Source organism: Euprymna scolopes, chromosome 28 (genome assembly GCF_053919585.1).
Source record: "Euprymna scolopes isolate OS-2025 chromosome 28, ASM5391958v1, whole genome shotgun sequence".
NCBI classification, from domain to species: Eukaryota; Metazoa; Mollusca; class Cephalopoda; order Sepiida; family Sepiolidae; genus Euprymna; species Euprymna scolopes.
This window is the reverse complement of record NC_136509.1, coordinates 12,268,727-12,294,755: the sequence shown is the minus strand read 5'-3', so window position 1 is coordinate 12,294,755 and position 26,029 is coordinate 12,268,727. Positions and strand designations below refer to the sequence as shown.

At 30.4% G+C, this 26,029-nt stretch overlaps 1 protein-coding gene across 2 annotated transcripts; it reads right to left on the bottom strand.

The window, feature by feature from the left end:
* Positions 1–257: 257 nt before the first annotated feature.
* Positions 258–25,980, bottom strand: LOC145249462 (heterogeneous nuclear ribonucleoprotein F-like). 2 transcript variants are annotated; one of them, XM_080111026.1, is made up of 11 exons: positions 25,857–25,980; positions 7,511–7,639; positions 6,129–6,284; positions 5,873–6,016; positions 4,672–4,810; positions 3,434–3,636; positions 3,105–3,337; positions 2,883–3,015; positions 1,844–2,011; positions 815–946; positions 258–555 (listed from the first exon to the last, which is right to left on the bottom strand). In XM_080111026.1, the coding sequence occupies exons 2-11, from the start codon at positions 7,617–7,619 to the stop codon at positions 425–427; spliced, it is 1,548 nt and encodes a 515-aa protein (XP_079967152.1). In that variant the 5' UTR covers positions 7,620–7,639; positions 25,857–25,980; the 3' UTR covers positions 258–424. The 2 variants fall into 2 exon arrangements, with proteins under 2 accessions (XP_079967152.1, XP_079967153.1); XM_080111027.1 differs by having other exon boundaries at positions 25,619–25,864.
* Positions 25,981–26,029: the final 49 nt, after the last annotated feature.

Here is a 26,029-nt window from a genome sequence, read left to right as displayed (position 1 = left end):
TCAAATCAGTTTTAAAAGATCATAAAGTTAACATGTCAGAAAATATTTTAATAGAAACAGCTTTTAAAACAGAACATTCTCCTGTCCAAAAATCTAATTATACAAAAGGTTTTCATACTGAAATAGCATGACAAAAATATGCATAAATTGGTGTTGAAAGCATAATACCTGCTTTATTTCTAGAAAATATGTGCAAGTTTTTATCTTTGCAAAATTGTGCAAATAATTTAAAGCAGGAAAAGTAAAAACAAAGTCAATTTCTATATTAAAAGCTTTTATACAGAAAACGTACAATTAAGTACATGGAGAAAAGATCTAAAAATTATGACAAAAGTTTAAAGACGAGTGTTTCTTTATCCAAAATGTGTAGCAGTGATGATAGTTGGAGGTGTGAGGAGAAAGATGTCAAAGCAGCAGCAGTGGCTTAGAAAGGTGTGTAGTTTGGATTTCCCATGACATTGTTGGACATGCCACCACCCATGCCCATACTACCACCACCTCCCATACCGCCAAAGCCACCCCCATTCGGCGGAGACATGTAGTTGTTCATTCCACCTGAAAATACAGAATGTATGGGTCAATCTCATGGAAACATTTCGATTTTGTGGGCTACGTTTTTTCATAAATGAGTAATAAACGCTTAATGTAAGTTTGATGAAATGGAAAGTTAAAAATGTGATTGAAAAAAATTGTAGCCACATTCAAAATGTACAATTAAGTTTGGTAAAATCGAATCCAGGAAACCTTGACAGGTCTTAGGTCTCTGGTAAGCTGTGAAAGCAGGAGGACCAAATTTATCAGGCCCAAAACTCACCACCACCATAGCTGTTCATCCCCCCGCCCATGCCTCCGCCTCCTCCCATGCCGCCGCCCATGCCTCCTCCTCCCATGTTGCCGCCCATGCCGCCACCTCCGCCCATGCCGCTGTTGAAGTCAGAGAGGAAATCTGAAATAAAGCAAGAAACAAATCCATGAGAGAAAGTTATATTTTGAGATGCATAATCAGCAAAAATGCGGAAGTTTATACAAAAATTTCAATTCTGCAAAGACAAACTCCGTAATTGTTACCAGTGTCAACAGCTGACAAATCTTGTCCAGTTAATGAAATTTTATTTGGACAAAAAAAAAAATTTAGAGACAAAATAAGCATATCAGACATAAGTCCGTCCAACCATTTCCAGTAAGTTTTGGTAAATCTGACATGAACCTATCAATATAATCCCGGATGATTAATATAACTTGATAGAAACAATGCATTTTATTAATAAAAATTAAAATGTGAACATTATTTGAAACTGCAAACTTCAAAACTAAACAGTCTATTAAAACTAGCAATACTAAATTCATGTTTAGAATGAAAAATTGGTTTATACTTCAATGACCAAATAGGTTTTGAGATAAAATTTGAAGATTCATTTTTAATTCTAATTATAATTTGCCATTAAAGCCCACATTACTCGTCTTGTTTTAAGTGGAAACATCAAATATTCAACCCATAATCAAAGATATAGCAAACAGACTAGTTTTTCCTTAATTTAACTAGCTTTGCAATTATCCAATTCAAAACAAACTAACCCCAGCTTAATGACCCAACACGTCAAATTTCGATTTGTAGAATTTTTACCAAAAGTTAAACACCTAACAATTGTACAAAATTATGAAAAGCATAAATTAAAATATACCCATGAAGGAAAACTTAGCATTACAAATTGAACACAAACCTGTGCAAATATTTAACCAATAAACTCTTTCAACACTTTGCAATTTTTTATGCATTTCATAAAAACTGATCGCCACCAGGTAACATTAACGATGCTTGTTTTAATTTTTGTAGTTAACTTACTGCCACCATAATTATTCATTCCTCCCATTCCTCCACCACCTCCCATGCCTCCAACTCCACCAAATCTGGCACCGCCCATCGGTCCATCACCTCCATATCCACCACCAACTCCATTTCCACCACGACCATCAGGTGTAGAATTCAAAAACAATTCTATGTAGCGATCCTCTGCAAGAAAAGTTTAAAAAATTCAACTTAAAACTAGCAAATAATGGTTGGAATTACAGGTTGCAAGAGTATGCTACAATTAGGACATGGAAAAATATTGCGTGGATGTGCAGGTCTTGAGTTTCAAAATGTACATTTATTGTATACAGTTTATAAAAGTAATCAATGTCTAAAATGCCAACTTCAGAAACACTTGCACATTACAGAAAAACAAAGGCCATAAACATGTTCATTGTCTTTAGTTCAAAACTAGAAATCAAATACTGATCATTTTACTATGGAAGAAATTCATGTGAATTCATCCATGAAGCAATCATGGGTCACAAAACTAATGATTCACTGCATTTAAAAACATTGTGATCATATGAAGAAAAAAGAAAAAAAAGCCAAATTTATATAAAATTTTCACCTTACATAAAATACAAGCACAAAGTTGCTATAAAACGACAAATGAAGTAGATTGTGGCACTTCAGGAGAAAAAAATTACAATAAGATTTCTAAAAGACATACTATACTGTGATCATAGCTTGAAAACCAGGCAGTACCGAATTAAGCATAAACAATTTTCATATTTGTAAATCATGAGAATTATGCTTATTTTTGCTCTAAACCCATGTTTTTATAATCTGTTTTTCTAAAGCTATAACATTTTACAAAAGTTTCCTAGTACAAGTCATTTTCAATTTCATCCCTTGTAAATATGTATTTGAACACTAATTTGAATTTACTATTAAACATGTCTATTTCTATGCTTAATAGATAAACTAACCAGTTTTTCAAACTTTACAAGACTTTGGAGAAAAAAAAAAAAAAAGCTTCAAATCCAAAACCTGAAAATGAAAAGCAACAATTGGGAAAATTTCAACTCACGTATATAGTTTTTATGCAGTTCCATGCCAGAGACTGCTTCCTGGTGTGTAGCAAAATCAACATCTGCTTCACCTGTTGGTCTGTTGTTTCGGTATTCAAATTCGATTCGGATTGGTTCAAGAGGTCCAAAGAACTACAAAGAAAAATCGGACATTTTGTTTATACAATAACAAATATCAAATTTGAAATTATCAAAATGAATAAGTCGTAGAATCTACTTACATCTCGAATGTCTTGCTCTATCGCCTGGAATGGAAGTCCTCTCATATGCACAGAATGACCAGATTTACTAACGTAGTGACTACCAGGCGTAGCACCTCGGGGTCTAGCCAGAGAGCCACCTTGTAGCCGGCCTCGGGCTTGTGGACGAAGATTGCCCCTTCGGTTTATGCCACCAAAACCCATTCCACTGCCGTAGCCACCTCCATAGTCATCGTAATCATCTTCAAAGAATCCTGTGTAAAAAAAAAAAAAAAGGTCATGTCTTATTCCCGAAACGTTTGTTGGCTCAAAAGTGATCAAATCGATTTACAAACAAAACACCAACCAACCTTTTACATTACGTCCACCTCGACCTCTTCCATAGCCGCCACCAGCAAAACCACCGCCCATGGCATTCATGCCACCACTGAAACGGTCGTTCCTATCATAAGGGCCAGGACGATTACTACCCATAAAACCCATGTTACGTTGCCTTGGAGGGCCAACATTTGCATAGGCTTCTTGCAACGTACTAGGAAAGATCTCTATGTATCTATATAAAAAAGGCAATACTTTAGATTGAAGAAAACGGAGCATTGAAAAACATTAGAAATGAAAACTCCCTCTCCGTACACAGGATACTGAAGAATAGATTGTTCAAAAAAAACTAAATTATATTAACTATACTGCAACATTGCCAACACTAAAAAAGCCTTTCAGTATCATGTGTAGAAGATAATGGGAAAAGAAAATGAAAAACACATTCACACACCAGACATCCGCTTAAACATGGAGTTATTTTAATTACTTAAAATGTCCAGCTCATTCAGCCAAAACATTTATGAACATCTAATACATGAATGATCAAGCATGAAAAGCAGTTCAAATTTTTCAAATGAAATCGGAAACTTGATTCGTGCAAGATTTCAGTTTCCATCGTCAGAGCCAATTATCACCCACCCACAGCTTTGCTAAATTCAGATTCAGGCTTGATCAAATCACAAAGAACAAACTTAAAGTGATTAAGGATAATTATGAAAAAATTAAATCTGAGAGTCTACAAACTTAAAAAGAAAATATGCATTTAAAAACAAATTAAATAAAACTTGTTAAAATTTGGTAAAAAAATCTATTTTAGACAAAAAACATTGACCAATTTTAACATTAAAGGCTGAATGAGCTTTTACGACAAACGTTTACATAAATTTACACTAAAATATTAAGCCTGACCTAATCCCTGTTCTAATTAAATTTTTTCTTTTTCAAAAGGAAAATTAAAAATATAACTTTAAAAAAGGTTTTCAGTTACAATTAATACTGAGCAGCTATTCTAGTTATAATCACAGGGATTAAGTCTTTCAAATTCTATATTAAATTATAGATGAACTTTCAAGGCTAAAAAGCTGGATTAAGAAAAGGTTTGTGCAACCATTTCGAAGCATTATTTTCCAGTGTAGTCTATTTGGTTAAGAGAACAGAGAAAAAAAAGGAAAACTTTACAACAAGCACTCAAGCTCAAAAGAGACACACGCACACAAAAAAAGACCAACAAGAGATAAGCCCCAACAGGCCCATCCTTTCCTCCCACCTGTGCCCCAGTCTTGCCATGTGTTTTTCCAATGCCTTTTTGGCTATTTCTGGTGACGCATACTGTACATAGGCCTCCCCCGTGCTGCGCCCCTGTCGGTCCTCAGGTAGCATAATCCCATTGGGGACAATCTCCAGCCCTACACACCCGACCCAATCAGAAAGACACAATAATGAAGCAACAAGTGAAAACTTAGCATGCAAAATAGAAAAAAACCAATAGTAACAAAATTAAGGAAAAAAATGTCAAAGTGCATACAAAAAATTAAAATAAATTATTAATTATATACAAAGAACATTTTTAAGATATACAAATTGTGTGGCCTACCCCTATTTGGGATGGGAAAGAAATCAATAGTGCCCTTTGCATTTAAATGCTTACATTATATAGAAAAACCTTTATCTCCAAAAATTTAATTTGGGACAAAACAAAAAAAAAAAAAAAAGACATGGGCAATTTTTGTTTTAATTATAAACAGAGGAACAATTGGAGAAATGAGATTGAGATAAAGGTTAGGCATGCCACCCCCAAAACAAAAGACATTATATTACTAGTATAAAATACAGGTTTAAGGGACTAGAAATAAAAATATAACAATCAACAAAACAAAAAGAAAAACATTGAAAACTGCAAAGTTTAGTTAATATTAAGTAAAAAAATATTTAACTAAAGATGTAGAAGGGATGGGAATGGTCCACAAAAAGCGTTTAATTTAAGAAATCAATATTCAAATTTATTTATTTTTTTTTTTTTTACAGTAGAATTTATAACAAAAATTTTGGATTTATTAAACATTTAAGTCATTAGTCCATCAGTACAGAATGACCCTTTTTAAGGACCCAGATTATAAATGGAGTATCAAGCTGTGTAAAAATTATTTTCCATTCTAACTTTAATTCCAATGTAACAAACTAAGAAAATAAAAACTTACATTCCTGGAAGAAAAGTGAAAAATTAAAATATGAAAATATTCAATTTTGAAATTTACTAATAGAAAAATAAGGATGGCATACATTTTAAATCTAACAATTTTTTAAAATCAGTTTGCAAAGGTTTTCATAAATTTAATTGTCACTGAAAATTAGCAAACAAATCTACAAGATTTAAGTAAAAACTAAAATAGCTTAATTTTTCCCTTAAAAAAAAAAAAAATAAATAAAAAAAAGTATAAATCTATTTTCAATAGAAAAATCGAACTTACCTGTAAAAAACTGAGCAATTTCTTCTTTGGAACACCCAAATGGCAATCCACGCATCCTTACCACGGCGTCACTTTGGCCTGTCACCTGGCTCGATCCAGCACGTTTTATCACCCAATCCATTTCACTTTTCTTCGATCTAAAAACTGAAGACAGAGTGGGGAGGCAAAAACAAAATAAAAAATAAATACAATTCATAAATATAAATTTAAAACGTTCACTTTTCGCAAAAAAAAAAAAAAAAAAAAAAAATTTTACCTTCAATGTATCTTTGACCCATGTGAGCATTGTTCTTCTTGAGGGCAATTACTTTGTCGTCGTGATTGGCAAATTCGACAAACGCTTCACCACTTGGTCTGCCTTCACGGGAATATGTGAAGTGCACCCCGAGCTCATCACCATAGACACGACAACCTAAAAAGAAATTTTATTCCACCTTATTATTGGGGTTTAATTTTACCCAAACTTGGAAAGAAATGTACATTGATCAACATTTCAAATAACCAACACACTATCTACCCTTCATCTACTTAGATTACATATATACAAAATTTTATAAGATTTTTTGTCAATTTTTAGTATTTACAATAGAGTAGGTTTGTATGTATATGTATATATATATATATATATATATAATATATATATAATATATATATATATATATATAATATATATATAATATATATATATATATATATAATATATATATAATATATATATATAATATATATATAATATATATATAATATATATATATATAATATATATATTATATATATTATATATAATATATATTATATATAATATATATTATATATAATATATATTATATATAATATATATTATATATAATATATATTATATATAATATATATTATATATAATATATATTATATATAATATATATAATATATATAATATAATATATATTATATATAATATATATTATATATAATATATATATAATAATATATATATAATAATATATATAATATATATAATATAATATATATAATATATATAATATAATATATATAATATAATATATATAATATAATATATATAATATAATATATATAATATAATATATATAATATAATATATATAATATATATAATATAATATATATAATATAATATATATAATATATATAATATAATATATATAATATATATAATATAATATATATAATATAATATATATAATATATATAATATAATATATATAATATAATATATATAATATATATAATATAATATATATAATATAATATATATAATATATATAATATAATATATATAATATAATATATATATGGTGATTAAGCTACACTGAATATTCCGCGTTCATCCACTCTAGGATTCTTCAGGCTTATGCATAAGCCTGAAGAGTCCTAGAGTGGATGAAACGCAGCCTATTCAGTGTAGCTTAATCGCCATATACATTTTATAACTTACTAAGTAGCTCTACCTACGTATTGAGCACTTAATTTACTCACATAAAATTAATATATGAAGGTATAGGCTTATGCATAAACTTTAAGTATTTACTTAAGTATATATATATATATATATATATATATATATATATATATATATATATATATATATATATATATATAAAAAATCACTATTGCTCACCTTCAAAAAACTTTAGGACATCAGCTGCAGTGGCTGCCCAGGGTAAACCCCGAAGCCGTACCACATTTCCATCATCATCATTTTGCTGGCTCGGCGATTGTTGCTGCATGATTGACAGCCGTTAAAGATCTGGAGGAAAAAGGTTAAATTTTTATACAATTTTCTGTAGCGCAAATTAAGATTTTTCAGTATTGAATTTCAAATACTGAGTTTTCATTACTAAATATTGTAAACAAATGGATGATACCATGCCAGATTGTAAAGCTGAATTTTTAAGTATGGAAGCATAGATTTAAGCATTTCCATGAATTTTATTTTAATGTAACCAAACAGGCAAATAACATTTGAAAATTTAATGAAACTCCAAACACCATTTATAGTAAAGAAATAAACATGTATGTTTAGCTTTGTTTGTAGTCAGTCTTATACTGCAAACGACAAATTGCAGAAACTAAGTTTTAATCTGTGGTATATTTTTGGTATCTATTCTTAAAAGCTTTCTCTTTAATGGTATATTGAAAAACCAATAAAATTTAAATTTTCAAGATTCAAGTGTTTTTTGGAAAAATAATTCATGCTAATTAACAAATTTCACATCAAAACAGGATGATCATTCAATCTCAGAATTTGAAAAGCAGTTTTTTCTATAATCTCCACTCCCTCCCCATGCAGGAAGGGTTTATCCTGGCTTTTTATTTTAAGGCTAGTGATCACAAATCAAAAAGAATGGATTTTGTAAGCAAAAAAATAAAATTCTAAACTTGAGTGAAAATTTCATATTGATTAGATAATTACTGGATTGTTTTGTAGAATTTTTTAAAGCCTCCACCCACTCATTTTGTCAGCTGCTAATTTAAGTATTCCTACAAAAAACATGACTTTACACTATTTTTAAATATTGGTGAGATTTAGTTTCCTAAATATTAGATTTTTACACTCTTAAACAGGGTCCTGAACAGAAACGTGCTCTATCCCAACCATTATCAATGGACCCGAGGTAATCTTGTCAGCATCAAAGTTAAACTTTGCAGCTAATTCTACCCTATGCAATCAGGGCTACCAACCCATTTCCTCCTGTATCTGAAATCATGCTAGGTGACAAATGTGTGAATGTTGCCAAGCTAATAAAAAAACGTTGATTCCACAAAGCAACTGGCCCTGATGACATTCAATTCTAGTGCTGAAAAAGTTTTAACCAGAATTAGTTCCCAAACTTACAAAACTGTTTAAGCTTTGTTAAAAATTCAAATGATTGGTCATCCCAATCTCAGTACAGACCAATCAGTGTCCTGTGCGTCATAACTAGGGCTGTGACAATATTTTCATTCTTTTGACTCTTGGGAATATATACACAGCCAATCAACCAAGGACTATGTTTATATACTCAAGAGTCAAAACAATGAAAATATGCTGTTGTAACAGACTCATAAGTTGCTGGAATCTTAATGTAGTTAGCCACCTCAATGACATACAATATGGTTTTTGTTCTGCTAGATCTACAGCAGATGTGCTAAACTTATCTCATAGGATTAGTGACTATCTTGACAGGCTTCTTTGACAGTATGGCCTAAAAGGTCTACTCCACAAGATCTCCAGCTATGCTGGAAATGTATTCTCAAATCATTTGATAGATTTAAGAGTAATAAATGTATGTATAAATAAGTATAAATGTTGACATCCCTATTCAGAGCCTAACCCTCTTCATGATCTACAATGATCTCCCAAATCATTCTAAAATCATCCGTAAACATTTATGTTGACGACACTACAATTTATGGCAAGACTTCAAAAGGTCATAAATAACCAAACTGATTCTCTACCGATCTTCAGCACATGCAATGGAGAAAGGAGTGATTGGTTAATTTTAATGCATCTAAAACCAAACTTCCATCAACACTAACCCCCATCTGGCATCAATTGAAATGAATGGCTCGATAGGGGAGGCTCCACGTTTTAACAAACTTCTTAGTCTGACATTTACTTTTGATCTGAAATGCAACATATACATCAAATCCATTGCCAAGGTTGCTGGGAAACAAATACGGCCAAAAAGCTGAAAGCTTAACTGGCTTATAGTCAAACTTAAGTGCGTGAACTCCTTCACTTAACTTTCACTTTCTGCATGTCAACTTTTTGATTGACAAATTAGAATGCGTTGTGGCCTAGCAGTAAAATGTCATGTTTTACTTCACTCTTTTTCCATTTTTGGGTTAGAGCCTGCCTACTACAACCCCCCCCCCCATACAAACACCGCCAAACACCTGGGCAACCCCGCTAGTATATAATATAAATCTCACCTGTGTTTAAATGTATGTCTGCCTAAAACTTAATAGAGAGATTTCCACGAAATTGGTGTCTTTAAGCTCCACCCTTCAGATAAATATCAAAATTGGCTGAATAATTTCATTCAACTGGGTACTTTTCTACAAGGAGGGTGGGTGGGGTTTTTTTGCCAACATTTTTCAAAAGTCATCCCCTCTTTTTGATCGACTAGCCTTAATTTAAACATTCACCACTTCCAGTTTGGCAATGACAGAACAGCAAAGATGTCTCTTTTCACCTTTTCCTCCTTTGTGGTACGCGTTCAAGCCTGCCTGCCTACTACAACATCCCTCTTTTCGATCGACTAGCCTAATTTAAACCTTGGCCACTTCCAGTTTGGCGATGGATGCAACAGCAAAGTTACGCCCCTCCCCCTTTACGGTAGAGGTTTGAGCCTGCTTGCTTGCTACCACACCTCCAATTACCCTATCAGACCATTGGAACTGGAGTTACCATCAAAATGTCGTTTACTGGACATTTTGCCGTAAGTCAATCCTATTCAAATGCATATAAGCTGACTGAAAATGGTAGGAAATTTGTACAATTTACAGACTAACCCATCTTTAAAAAGTTGTATCTTCAGATCTTAAGATATGAAATTTTAAACATAATACCATGAAGGTTCAGTTGGCGTTATTTACAACCATCTCACTTGGTAACCTACAGACTAATTAGCAATTTTAACAGTTTCAAGTAGAAACAGCGAAAAAAAAAAAAAAAAAAGTGGTAAGGCTTTATCATAGGAAGTATCATCCTGATGGACATCATGAAAAATCCAAAATTTACTGTTCGCCAAAAACAAAATAAAATTTTGTAAACACGATAAGGAGGCCCAAAATTTCAGCCAATCGAAACACTGTTTCAAAATGAAGTTATGATAGTAAAATCTGAATAAAGTTGTCCAATTAGTCAAAGAAAAATGCTTCCCTTAAAAACAAAAACCCCGAACACTATCTTGTGCAGAATCTTTGAACGTTGTTTTCCTTTTTAATACATTTGTAAAAAACAAACTTTAAGACAGAAATGACTGATTACCTAATAAAAAATTTGTTTAAAAAAATTTACATTGACAAAAATAGAATGTTTTTGAATGAGATTTTAAAGTATTTAAAACAATACTTCGTTTACTATTTTTGTTTTGCGTACGTTAATTATTATGCGCCCCAAATTATACCTTGCAAAATGAAACTACATAGTAAAAATAAATTAAACTAATCATAGCCAGAAATTGACGATTTAAATACTTCAAGATCTCCTTCAAAAAAGCTTTAATCATCCTGACGCTGACTGATTACCTAAAATAATTTTTTCGTGTAATCATTTTCTATTTAACATTCTTTCATGGTTCTGATTTTTCAGCGTCCCAAATTATATCTTGCAAAACATGCTTACTTTTGCTAAGTTTATGCTGGTTACCTCCCTTAGATTAAATGATGTTGACAGTGCCCTTTTTCCATAATGTTCCTGTAAAAATTTTATTTGTTACAAATTACGATGCTTTATATAAAAAGCAAAAATTTTTGCGCTTTTTTATTTACTACTGAAAACCATAACTTTAATAAAGGTATTTTGTTTAATACATTTCCACTCAGATTTAGAAGTTCATTATATTCTGCGATCATTTGATAAAGATTTCATTAAAATTGGTTAATTTCCTAATTTTTGGTGAAATTTTAACTGGACAAGTGATTTATGCGTTTTAACTCATTTAAAAGCGTGGTTATTGTTCTTTTTCAAAGAATTTAAATTCTTTTCCATTAAAAATTTGTTTTCTAAATAAAATGAATACTTTTAGTTAGTTGACGAGCGATTTACTGCCAAAATTCAGAATTACCTCACCCTATATGTAACTTTATTATAAATTATCATCAATATAACTTTGTACCATTCAAAAAGGCAAAATAAACCAGTAATCATTTAAAGATTTTCATCGAACGAAAATGAAATTGAGACAAAAATCGCGTTTACATAATTGGCGCTTTAAAATGTTCCCATGTAAGCATTTGAACGTGAAAACATACCCGTATTTAAGAAATCTAGCAAAAATCAACTAATCGTCAGATTTATTAAATTCGATACTTAACCATTTTAGAACGAAATTACATTTAAAATGCAGTTTTCGTAAAATATATGCGGGGACATTTTAGTGCGTGTCCGCCCCCATTTATTTTCGAAATTCGAACAATTTAAATGTATCAAATTCTATTTATGAAACAATATTTAAAAATTTAAATACATATTTAACAAAAATTTACCTTGAAGTTGCAATTAAAAAATGTTTTTTTTAAATAGTGTTTTTTCGAATTAATATATACTATCAGTTGAATTGCCAAGAAACTTTGTAAACATTAAGCATTAAAATTCTATTACTTCAAAATGTTCCGTTACATAGATTTAGTTACTCGTGTTTAAATCTTTAAATAGAAAGTTTTAATATAGACAACTCAGCTATTTTAGGCAAATTAAAACCAATTTGAAAATATTGCACAAATAAACATTTTGTAGACCCCCCCCCTTCATTTTGTTTGTCTCTTTACCGAACAAAATATGGAACCCTGTACGTAACCAAATGAACATTCAGTAAAACTGTATTTCACACAAATGTTTATATTAATCGTTAAACTGTAAATCTTAAAACCTAAAATTATAAAGATTAATTATTAATTGCAGTTTGAAGATAAAGGTTTTAAAAAATTAAGTAGCTTCTGCTTTTCCATAGTTCGCATAGTTAATACAAATCTGACGTCACAGAAACATGCGGCCCATTTTTCACAATTGTTTAGCAGACCCTAACGAACGATTTTAGGTAATTTTTGTGCATATCTCAGCACAAATTATGCTTATGTGGTTGTCACTTATCTACTCGTGCATAAGTTTTTATCCAATTCTTTTCAAATTGGAGGACAAAAATATATTCGCTAGTAAATAGCGTTCGAACAGTTTCTACCTTTACTAATGCTTGTATAACAAAGCACTAACTTTAAGATGTTTTAGTTGCAACTCAAAAGAAAAAAAAGTTCATTCTTTTAAAAAATATTCTTTTCCTGCTCAATTAAAAAGTACTACAGGTTTGTATTACTATTCAGATTCGAAAAAGTTGTCAAATATATAACAAATGTTATCAAAGGCAAGAGAAGTTACTTTTCTACCTTACTGGATAAATTTTAGTGTTTTTATTTAATGTAAAATGCTAATTCTGTTCAAAAATCATACAATGTTTATCAGTAGGTGTGTCAGAAATTTCGTGAAAAAGTGAATTCAGTCTTTCCAAGCTTTATAACTCCTCGAAAAATGCAATTCTAGCCCTAATTTTTTCTTCATTAAAGATTTTTTTAAAAAGGTTTTAAACTTTGGTACAGGTAAATTTCTAAAACGTTTTGTTTTAAATTTGAATATTTGACCTTTTCTCTTCAATTTGTGATATATAAAACTTTGGTGAGTAAATTAATTTACTTTTTAATAGACATTTCAAAATGGGAGGCGTGAATTATTCGACCCCCCGTCTTTCCAAGCTTATAACTACTCAAAAAATGTAATTCAAACCCTAATTTTTTTTTCAATTAAAGAGCAAGGACCAAGGTTTCAAAAAAAAAAAAAAAAAAAAAAGTTTTAAACTTCGAACTTTACAGGTAAATTTCTAAAAAAACACTACTTTTAAATTTGAATATATTTATTGACCTTTTCTCTTCAATTTGTGATATAAAACTGGTGAGTAAATTTACTTTTTAATAGACACTTGAAAGGGGGGGGGGGTGATTGAAAAAAAAAAAAAAGTTTCTCTAAAATATATTTGGTTTATTGGAAAGAGCATAAAATTTCACATTGACCCTGAAAATATAATAGAAAGATTTTTAAAGTTTAAAAATTGAAAAATATCGAGTTCGTAAAATTCATTAGGTTTTTAAAAAAAATATTTTTAAAACAACTTTAATAGTTTATTTTTGAAGTATAATCCATAAAGAAAAACAACCCACTTTTAAAAAGAAATGAGTTTTTATATTATTTTATTTTATATTTTATTCGCAGTTTCGTGTTAGGGATGTCAAAAATTCCGATACACCTAGTTTATCAGTATATGTGAAGACAAATAGCAGCAAGGTCTGTTGAATATGCTAAGTTTGGGAAAATGAGTTCAAACTAAAAAAGGATACAAAATACTGCTAGAAACTCAATATGTCAGCCTATGTCACGATAACATTAAGTGGGTTGCTAACAGTATTTTGCATAGTTTTTAGTTTGAACCCATTTTCCTCAAAATTAACGTTTCAGACCTTGCTGCCATTTGTAGTTTTTACATATACCGATAAATATCGTTTTCGAGCCGAATAAACATTTTACATTAAATAAAAACACTAAGAGCTTATCCAGCTATGTAGAAAAGTAACCTATCTTGCCTTTGATAATTAAGTTTTAATTTAAACATGGTTCTTGCCAGCTATTTTATCAGCAGATTAAAACATTAAAAATATTGCACAAAAGCATTTTATAGACCACTGATATCTTGTCTCTTTACCAAACAAAAGTAAAGCCGGTAATTAACCAAATGAACACTTACACCTATTTAATAAAACCGCATTTCATTTAATATGCAAATGTTTATAATTAATCATTAAACTAAACCTAAAAAAAATAAGATTACTAATTGCAGTTTGAAGATAAAGGTTAAAAAAAAAAAAAAAATCAAATTGCTTCTGCTTTTCCATAATTCATAGAGTAGGGACTGCCAAAACGAATGAAAAAAATATGCATGATTCTGTGACGTCACACTTGTGTTAACTGTACGAACTATGGAAAAGCGGAAGTGACTTGATTTAAAACCTTTATCTTCAAACTGCAGTTAATTAATCTGTTATAATTTTGCTAGGTTTAGGATTCAGTTTAATGATTAAACATTTGTATAAATATGAAATATGCTTTATTGAATCTTCATCTGGTTAACTACCGGCTTCCATATTTTCAGTAAAAAAATGAGGGGAGGGGGCTACAAAATGCTTAATATTTTAAAATCGGTTTTAATCTGGCGATAAAATAGCTGACAAGAGCCATGTTTATATTAAAACTTAATATTTAAAAAATTTAAATTAAAAATCTGTTGTAAAGGAACATTTTGAAATAATGGAATTTTAAGTTTTAATCTTAAATTTTTTTTTAGGAAGTTTGACAATTTAACTGATTATAGTATATTAATTCGAAAAACGCTATTAAAATTAAATTCATTTTTCTTATTGCAACTTCAAGGTAAGTTTTTGTTCAATACGTGTATTTAATTTTTAAAGAAATGTTTTACTTATTTGAACTCGTTTCATAGAAATTGATAAATATTTTGTTCAAATTTCGAAAAAGGAGGGGGGGGGGACAATATTTCCTCTCGTATATTTTACGGAAACTGCATTTTATGTAATTTCATTCAAAAATGGATAAGTATCGAAAATTTCATGAAAATCCGACCATTAGTTGATTTTTGCTAGATCTATTAAACACAGGTAAGTTTTCATGTTCGCTTACATGGGAACGTTATTTTAAAGCGCCAATTATGTAAACATGATTTAGTCTCAATTTCATTCAATGACAATTTTTAAAATTAGTTTCCTTTTCCCTTTTAAATGGTACAAAAGAAATTGATAAAGTTACATCGTTTTAAATACGGGGAACTGGTGACTTTTTGGAGGTGCCTATCGTATAAATTAAGTCTTACGTCACGGGATTATGCGTTCCGTTCTTCTATTCGCATTTGTTTGGCAGTCCCTAATTTTTCCCCATATTAAAAATAGACCTTGTGTTTATCCTAGTGGGAAGGCAAGTAAATAGGAACACTATTAAAATTGTTAGTTTCGTGTTTAAAAAAAAAAAAAAAAAACACTTCCAGGTTTAAAGAAAAAAATGGGGGTATAACGTAACTAAAAAAGCGAGCACCGGTTTCAAATGTCGAAATATTCTTTTATCTGGTATATTAGCGTCCACTGAATAATCCACCGAAAAAATTGCAAGAAACCGAACAGAAAAGAATTTAGTGGAGGTGACGCTCCAAGTTTTGTCCCTATATTTTTAAAGTGGCCTGATTTTTCTTGTATTTACAACAATCTGCCGGCGTTGATAGTTCTCATTAGCCCACGTATGGGAGGAAGTGCGCCCTCTTTTATTCGTCTTTACATTTTTTTCAGATTATTGAAAGGCTCACTAGGTTTATCAGAATTTTTGTAGGAATTTGACACCCCTAACACGAAACTGCGAATAAAATATAAAAATCTCGTAATTTCTGTTAAAAGTGGGTTATTTATTTTCTTTATGGATTATACTTCCAAAATAAACTATTAAAGTTTTAAAAGTAATAGAAACTTGAAAAAACAAAAAACAGTAATGAATTTTCCGAAGTCAATATTTTTCAATTTTTAATTTTAAAAATCTATCAATTTTTCTATTGATTCTATTTTTACGATATTTTCAGGGTCAATGTGAAATTTTATGTTTCAAATAAACTGAATATATTTTAGACAAACTTTTTAATTCACCCCCCCCCCATTTTCAAGTTTTTATTAAAAATTTACTCACCGAAAAGTAAATTAATTTACTCACAAGTTGAAGAGAAAACGTCAATAAATATATTCAAATTTAAAAAAAAAAAAAGTGTTTAGAATTTTACCTGTAAAGTTTGAAGTTTAAAACCTTTTTTAAACCACGTTATTTGTTTTTTTTTTCTAATGGAACCTGGGTCGTTTAATTGAAAAAAAAATTAGGGCTTGAATTACATTTTTCGAGGAGGTATAAGCTTGGAAAGAAAGGGGGTCGAATAATTCACGCTTCACATTTTGAAATGTCTATTAAAAAGTAAATTAAGTTATGTACCAAAGTCTTATATATCACAAATTGAAGAGAAAAGGCCAATAAATATATTCAAATTTAAAAGTTTTTTTTAAAAAAATGAAACCTTGGTCCTTGCTCCTTTAATTGAAAAAAAAAAATTAGGGCTTGAATTACATTTTGAGGAGTTATAAGCTTAGAAAGATGGGGTGGAATTATTCACTATTTTCACGAAATTTCTGACACCTAAAGGGCCACTAATCAAAAATTGGCAAATGTATTTCGGCGGCGTAAATTATTTGACAAATTTATACAAATTTTCATATAAAGCACATTAGACACTAAGGCGGAAATAAAACCCGAAAATTTAATTTTAACATTTTTTTTTTTTAAGACTAAATATTTGAAGTTTTAACCTTTCTAAAGATTGCCAAATTGGTCTTTTTGCGCTCTTGCATGGACCATGATTTCACACAAGAGCGTAAAAAAGGCCAAATATACTTAAAAATATTTGTTAGTTTGCTTGCGATAAACCACTTTAACGTGAGTGGAAAAAACTTTAAGTCCAGACAAAAGCCCTAGTCATTAACTTTAGCCACTGGCTGAAAAGTATACCAACGTTACCAAAGATGTTTTTGGTTCAAAAGAAATAACGTGGCCACTTTATTAGAAAAATCATGGCTGCTACAAACACTACACAAGGATGCTTGATAATCGCTTGATTTTTTAGCGATTATCAAAATTGGTATAATGTAGTTATGATTTTGTAAAGCGGACACATGGTTTCTTTTAAAAAAAAAAAAAAAAAAAAATAAAGTAATTTAGCTTGCCTTTGGTAACATTTCCACTGGTTTTCTGGCCTTTGTTAAAAATGCATCAGTTTAAACATTTTAGGGTCATATAGAGGAATAGACTCGAATTTTACATTAAGGCCCGTCTCACGTTCGTATAACATTTTTGTAGGTTTCGGTGTGCTAAAAACGAATCTGGTCGCAAAAAAAGTTTTTATAAGAAACTACTTTTTCGAAAAGTAGTGATCACTAAATTTAACTTAACCCATTTTCTGGCCACCCGAGAGGGGACATTTTAGTGTTTGGCTAAAAGGTTTGGATAACCTTTACGGAAATGGTCCCAACGTCCGCCTCGTTCTGAGCTCAGGGAGAGGCCGTCTGACGTAGGCGGTGTCGAGGCAGAAAATTTACCTTCAATAAAGTGTCCAGTTGTTAACTCGAGGAGAAACCCCGTTCCAATAATTAGAATTTTTTTTTTTTTTATTTTAAACAGTTCAAATAATTAGAATTAAAAAAATAAACAGTTCAAATAATTAGAATTTAAAAACAAAAAAGCAGTCCACATGATTAGAATAGTTCCACGTGGTTAGTTAACGCTGTAAAATTCTGTGATTTGTTTCACAATATTTGTAAAAGCGTCTGTCTGTGACATATCGCATATTATAGGGTTAGGGTAATTTTCTGCCTCGACACCGCCGACGTCAGACGGCCTCTCCCCAAACTCAGAACGAGGCGGACGTCGGGACCATCTCCGTAAAGGATAACCAAAGGTTTTTACAATTTGTTTTAATCTTTCAATAAAGACACGAGGAAATTAAATAAAGAAATCGGTATTAAGGTTCGTCTCACATTCGTATAGAAAAGTTTTGTTTTCGGTGTACTTTAAAAATATGGTAACAGCTTCCGTTGCAAATTTACCGTTTGTAGGTATTAACTCTGGGACTACTTTCCATTTCACAGCCTAGCCTTCGTTTACGCTACGCGCGAGCAAAACGAAGGCTGTTAAATGTGCACTCGCGTACCAAACTGCTTTTGTCAGTATTGGCGAAAAATTAATTAGACGAAAAACCAGTAGTTTTCCAAATATTAAACCATGTAATTCTACGTTATCACGGGTGGCCATTTTGTACGCACAAGCGCATAGCACTATCAGTATTTTTGTAGGAATTTTTGACACCCCTAACACGAAACTGCGAATACAATATAAAAATCTCGTAATTTCTGTTAAAAGTGGGTTATTTATTTTCTTTATGGATTATACTTCCAAAATAAACTATTACAGTTGTTTTAAAAGTAATAAAAATATTTTTATTTTTTTTTTAAAACAGTAATGAATTTTCCGAACTCAATATTTTTCAATTTTTAAATTTTAAAAATCTATCAAAATTTTTCTATTGATTCTATTTTTACGATATTTTCAGGGTCAATGTGAAATTTTATGTTCTTTCCAATAAACCGAATATAATATTTTAGACAAACGTTTTTTTTTTTTTTTTATTCACGGTCCCCCCCCCCCCCATCTCAATTGTTAAGTGTCTATTACAAAGTAAATACTTAATTTCGACCCGGATAAGTACATAATTATTTACTCACAAATTGAAGAGAAAAGGTCAATACATAATATATTCAAATTTAAAAAAAACGGACATCGTGTTCTTGTAGAATTTTACCTGTAAAGTTTGAAGTTTAAAACCTTTTTTTAAACCACGTTATTTGTTCTTTTTTTTTTTTTTTTTTTAATGGAACCTTGGTCCTTGCTCCTTTAATTGAAAAAAAAATTAGGGCTTGAATTACATTTTTCGAGGAGTTATAAGCTTGGAAAGACAGGGGGTCGAATAATTCACGCCTCCAATTTTGTAAATGTCTAATAATTAATTTCGACTCGGATAAGTACATAATTATTTACTCACAAATTGAAGAGAAAAGGTCAATACATAATATATTCAAATTTAAAAAAAAAACGGACATCGTGTTCTCGTCGAATTTTACCTGTAAAGTCCGAAGTTTAAAACCTTTTTAAAAAAAAAAAACACGTTTTTTTTTTTTTTTTTTTTTTTTTTAAATGAAATCTTGGTCCTTGCTCCTTTAATTGAAAAAAAAAATTAGGGCTTGAATTGCATTTTTCGAGTTATAAGCTTGGAAAGATGGGGTGGAATTATTCGCTATTTTCACAAAAAATTCTGATACTGCTAGCGCATAGGCCATGCGTGCGCTTGTGCGTATCAAATGACCACCCGTGATAACAATTACATGGTTTAATATTTGGAAAACTGGGGTTTCGTCTAATTTTAATTTTTCGCCAATACTGTGACAAAGGCAGTTTTGGTACGTGAGTGCACATTTAACAGCCTTCGTTTATGCTCGCGCGTAGCGTAAACGAAGGCTACGCTGTAAAATGGAAAATAGTCCTAGAGTTCAGGGGGTTAATATCATGCAAAAGAAATAAAACTTAAAGCCAAAACATAAAGCCTCTCAGGTGGCCAGAAAGTGAGAGCTCATTTTAAGTTAAATTTAGAAAGTGACCACTTTTCGAAAAAGTAATTTCTCCATATGAAAACTTTTTGCGACGGAAACTTCAGATTTTTTAGCACACCGAAATCTAAAATATATTGGGTATTCATGCAGAGTGATCCGTGCTGAAATCACGTTAAGCCATTCTTAACGTGCGAGGGGGGTGTTTTGTACCTATTCTGTACTTTAACCTTACAATTGAATAAAAAAACTTTGGTTATCTTTCAGATGCAAGGTTCCTTGTTTACTTGCGATTGTAACGATGTAAGATTCCGTTGTACGGAAGACCAAATCGGCCATAATTTAAATATTTAAATTTATTTACTGAATTTAAATATTTAAATTGATATACTGTTTAAATGATAATATACGTCTACGATGTTTTTATTGGCGCTTTTCTTCGTATTTTTTAATAACATTTTTTTTGCACCATTTACAAGTTTTTTTTACAAATACTTTTTTAATACTGTAATAGTAAAATTATTTTAGTAAAATTCTATATTGGATACGTTTTTTTTATGAAGTTTAAGTAAAAAAAGTTCATTTTTATTAAAAATACATTTAATGAAAACACTCATTATAAAATGTTCACGTTGTTTAATTAAGTTTTATTTTAATCTAATAGTTTTATAATTTTGTTATTTTGTTACAAATTTCTAATAAAGATTATTTTAATTTTAACGGTAATTTGGTTTTCATTATAAACTCCGTCATGTTAAAGGCTTGAAAATCACTTTAAATAAATTTTAATATTAAAAAAAAAAAAAAAAAAAAGAAAACAGGAAAAAAATCTCGTGTGAAAACATTACGAGATACTTTTTCCGTATAATTAATAAATGTATCTTTATTTTACTATTACAGTATTAAAAAAATTATTTGTAAAAAGAACTTGTAAATGGTGCAAAAAAATGTTATTAAAAATACGAAGAAAAGCGCCAATAAAAAGACATTTTGGCCGATTTGGTCTTCCGTACAACGGAATCTTACATCGTTAAAACCGCAAGTAAACAATGAACCTTGCATCTGAAAGATAACCAAAACTTTAATTACACGTGGAAATACGATTTAAAAAATCGCGCGGATCATTCTGCATTAGCACCAAATATTGTTATATACGGACGTGAGACGAGCCATAAGTAAAAGGCCTTAAATTCAAGCTTAATCCTATTAAACGATTGTAAAAAGCTTTCTGCGGGCCTGTCGGTTGTTCGATGAAGATTGAATACCCCCCCCCCACCGGCATTTTTCGATACATAAAGATAATGGTGCTTGTGCACTTTGCCACCGCGCTATTTTGCGGTGGCAAAAATTCAAGCTCCACGATATCTTAAATTGTTACGTGGAAGCAAAGAATTACAAAACACCCCTCTCCACATGTTGGTCTTTAAAAACGTTATTTCAGCACAATGGCAAGAGTGCACATGTACCAAGATATTTTACGAGGCTTTATTTTCATAAAACAAATTCACGCTTTTAATACTTAAATAAAACGGGGTGCTAATGCAGAGAGTGATCCGGTGGATCACTGATCCGCACTATTTTTAAATCGTATTTCCACGTTTAATTAAAGTTTTTTTTTTTAATTCACTTGTAAGGCTAAAGTACAGAATAGGTACAAAACACCCCTCCCCATGTTAAGAATGGCTTAACATTTCAGCACGGATCACTCAACATGAATACCTCAAACGGGTTTGTGTTACTATACAGATTCGAAAAAGTGATAAGACAAATGGGTATACCGACAAATGTTATCAAAGGCAAGATAAGTTACTCTACCTATCTGGAAAAGAGTAGTCGTTTTACTCTAAAACGTAATCGAGAAGTGTTTATCGATATATTTAATAGAAAAATGGCGGCATGCTCGTTGAACACGTTAAGTTTGGGAAAACTAGTTCAAATACGGGATTTGTAACTAGATTCGAAGTTGTCAAATAAATGTTAAAGGCAAGATAAATTACTTTTCTATCAAACTGGATGTTTTTATTCAATAACAATGTTTATACAGCTCGAAAAAGATGCAGTGTTTACCGATGTATTGGAAAATTCAAAATGGCGCCCGACTCTTTACCACGTTAAGTTTGGGAAAAGGTGTTATAAATAATAAACTAGACAAAATACTATTAAAAACAACGGAATATATGTCAACTTATATCACGGTAACATTAAGCGAATTTCTAACAGTATTTTGTCTAGTTTATTATTTATAACATTGTACAGTAATACAAACCCGTATTTTTTTTGTATAACTTGTTTAAACTCGTTTTCCCAAGCTTAGCGTGTTCAACAGCGAGCATGCCGCCATTTGCATTTTTCAAATACATCGTTACATTAAGTTACACATTACATTAAAAAATTGGTATTTTAGATTAGGTCCACCCACCTCCGCAATTTTCTTTTAAATGACAACTTTATAAGTTTTCTACTATGCTGAATACGGAAATCGCCTTGAAATTTTCCAGAAATAAGTAGTTATCGAGATATAAAAAGTTGTATTATGCATTGTATTCTTTGGCAGCCATCGTTTTTACGCGCGGGCGCGCGCTCCATAAACAAATCTACGCGCGTAACAAATGGCCGCCAAATACAATGCATAATACAACTTTTTATATCTCGATAACTAATTATTTCTGCAAGATTTCAAGGCGATTTTCGTATTCAGCATGGCCGAAAACCTATAAAAGTCGTCATTTAAAAGAAAATTGTGGAGGTGGACCTAATCTGAAAATTTACCAAATAATTTATTCAGTTAGGTAGAAGAGTAACTTATCTTGCCTATAACATTTATTGTTTTTGACCACTTTTTCAAACGTTTATTCGAAACAAACCCCATGAATTTAGTTTAATAGGGGTTTGTATTACTGTACAGTAGGCACCGCCAAAAATGGCCGCAAAATCAAGTTGTTTTTTAAAACTAAATTACATTTATTAAAATCCATTATTTCTGAGTAACTTTTTTTTCCAGAAAGATAAAACCCTGAATTTTATCATATAGAAAACAGAATGTAAAACTTTTTCTATTTTTAATTCAATTTTAAATGTTAAATTTTCCCAAAAAGTTAATTGTTATTTTTTGTCTTGCACAAAAAACGTACTTAAATATTTAAAAAAAAGGGTTTTTGAAATAATTTATTTATTCATTTATTGTCTAACTAAGATTTAGGATGATTTTCTAAGAATATGCAAAAATATAATATAAGTACCTGAATTTCAAATAATTCCACTTATTCATATATGTAACCAGATATTTCGCGTCGCCGAAGAGTTCAGATCGACTGACTCTGTTTACGTTTTCTTTCGATGAGACGAAAACTATGGAAGACTAAACAGGCCAAAAAAACTTATTTTTCAGTGACGAAAATTTCAATGTATTATTAAGCTGAGGCTGGCCAGTACCAGATGGGTGACCATTTGTATGAGTTTGGTTTTTAATGTGTATGTGTGTGGGGGCCAGGCTCCCCAAAATGGGGGGAGGGGGCAATTTAAAGCAGAATAAAAAAAAATTATTTCAGCGCTTTTGGTCCACCGTAGTCGAAAGGCGGCAAACGTTTTCAAACGAGATCGAAAAAAATGCTATTTTTAACACAAAGGGCACAATATTTATCGAATTTTTTTTTTTTGTATCGATTATTCAAAGCATGCTCTGTTTAATAATGGTCATGCATTATTCGGCTCGCTAAAAAAAAATTGTTAATTTATTTATCAAAAATTTTAAAATGGCTTTCGTATAAATATAAAAAAATTTTTTTGTTTTGCTTAACTTAAATTAATTATTTTACTTAACATATTCACCGAATTTCACACTTCAAAACTCAAAAGCGGGATAATTAAACACAATCGAAGTTCTGATATTCAGACGTCAAAATAAGGTATGCAAACAATTTTTTTTTTTTTTTTTAATCTATAATTCTGTCCCTTACAACACAATGTTTTGTTCAGTTTCAGATGATTATTTTAAGCATATTTGTTCCCACTTCAAAACAAGGGGGGGTTTTGTAAGCAAAAAGAAATATATATATAAATATCGTTTATGAAAAATAAGTACACTGTTATAAAGTTCATTCTTCTCCTAATAATCGCTGAAAATTTCGTATTGATCGGATAATTACCTGATTTTTGGTAGATTTTTAAAAAGACGGTCCGTCAAAAAGTACTGACCTGCCCCCCCAGTTTTGGCGGTGCCTACTGTACAGATATACAAAAGTTGTCAAATATATAACAAATAAATGTTATCAAAGTTACTTTTTCTACGTAACTGGATATATTTTACGTGTTTTTATTCAATGTAACATGTTTATTCAGCTCGAAAAACTGTTTACCGATGTATTGGAAAATTCAAGACGGCGCCTCCGCCTCACCCCCTCTTTAACACGGTAAGTTTGGGAAAAGGTGTTATAAATAAAACTAGAAAAATACTATTAAAAACCCGAATATGTGTCACTGTAACATTAAGCGAATTTTTAAGTATTTTATCCAGTTTTTTATTTATAATACCTTTTCCCAAACTTACCGTGTTAAAGAGGGAGTCAGACGCCATTTTGAATTTTTCAATACATCGGTAAACACTATGTTTTGAGCTGAATAAGCATGTTACATTTAATAAAAACACGTAAAATATATCCAGTAACTTATCTTGCCTTTGTTATACATTTGTTTTTTGACAACTTTTTCGAATCTATGTGTACAGTAATACAAACCCGTTTAATATTGTTATTTTATTCTTCGGCCATAGTTTAAGATATTGGCTTTTTACGGCAGGTGCGTGAAATAACAGCGTCTCCAGTTTCGGCGATAAAGTGTAAAAGTACCCGGATTTTAATGTAACAATTTTACAAAAAAAAAAATAGATAACGGTAAAAATACAACTGAATTTAAAATTGAAATTTTTGTACTTTAAGCGTTCGGAATTCTATTAGAATTATTCGATTTGTAGTTTGGAATTTAAATTAGATATAAACATTTTTCAAATAGACATTTTTAACTTTGAAAAACAATTCATATTACATGCATTTTAGAAGAAATTTGAAAAATTTGACTGAAAATAATTCTAATGAAAAAAATTTAACTTTTTCTTTTTAGATCTTTTGTCTATTTTCCAGTTATTAATTTATAAAAAGTGGGTAAAGTGAAAATATAGCGAAATTCAAAAAGCTTTTAAATAGAATCAGTTTTTCCACTAATTGCGCCAACATTTAAGATAAACCGGATTCGCGCCAAAGTAGTTGCAAAGAAAGAGAAACAATCTGCCTTTAACAGAAAAAACAAATTCAGTATAAAATAAGAAATTTTATGATTAACTTGCTCCAATTTTGAATAACTTAGTCCTTTGTTAGGGTTAGTTTTATGTCAGCTTTTAGGAAACAAAACCGAATTTTAATACGTTTACGAAGGAACGAAATATTTCCACGTTTCCTTTCTAACCTCCAATATTTTTTTTAGAAATGGATAAAAAAAAAAAAAAAAAATGATCTTTAACGGAAACAATATTTTATCTTTCTCAATATGGAGGGAACGCCACGACCCAGAATTTAACATTTTAAGATAAACGCTTTTTCTTTTAAGGTGACTTTACAATATTGTAGAATATACAATTAAATATAAAATAAGATAAAATAAAAATGCATAAATAGCATACAAAAATTAAAGATACAAAATATTTTTGAAAAATGGGGGAAAAAGAAAAACGAACCTTTTGTTTCGAAAAAGAGAAAATGTCGCCAAGCGACGAGACAAAGATGGCACGTGCAACCTAATTTGTTTCTTTAAAAAATAGACTCGTTGAAATAAATACAAGGCTTTAGATCAACTCAAAAGAGAGATAAATAAGTAAAATTTCAGAAAATAATACCTAAGTAAAAAAAATAATTGAGAAAAGGTCGTTTAAAAAGGGAACTAGAGGAGAGGCGATAGGAAACACATCTACATACCTCGAGTTGGCTCGTTCAAGATGGCGGAAAGAACGATGTTCTCGTTTTAAATAGAACGCTTATGGGAGTTTTTTTTTTTTTTTTTTTTTTTTAATTCGTTATAGAATGTTGCTAAATTAATTTTTAATAACTATTTGCAAAAAAAAAAAAAAAAAAAAAAGAGATAATGTTAT

Coding starts and splice junctions, on each gene's coding strand:
- LOC145249462 (XM_080111026.1), bottom strand. CDS start 7,619: ATGCAGCAACAATCGCCGAGCCAGCAAAATGATGATGATGGAAATGTG. Junction 6,285..7,510: donor TGTCCTAAAGTTTTTTGAAG/GTGAGCAATAGT, acceptor ATTTCTTTTTAG/GTTGTCGTGTCTATGGTGAT. Junction 3,338..3,433: donor AGGTGGACGTAATGTAAAAG/GTTGGTTGGTGT, acceptor TTTTTTACACAG/GATTCTTTGAAGATGATTAC.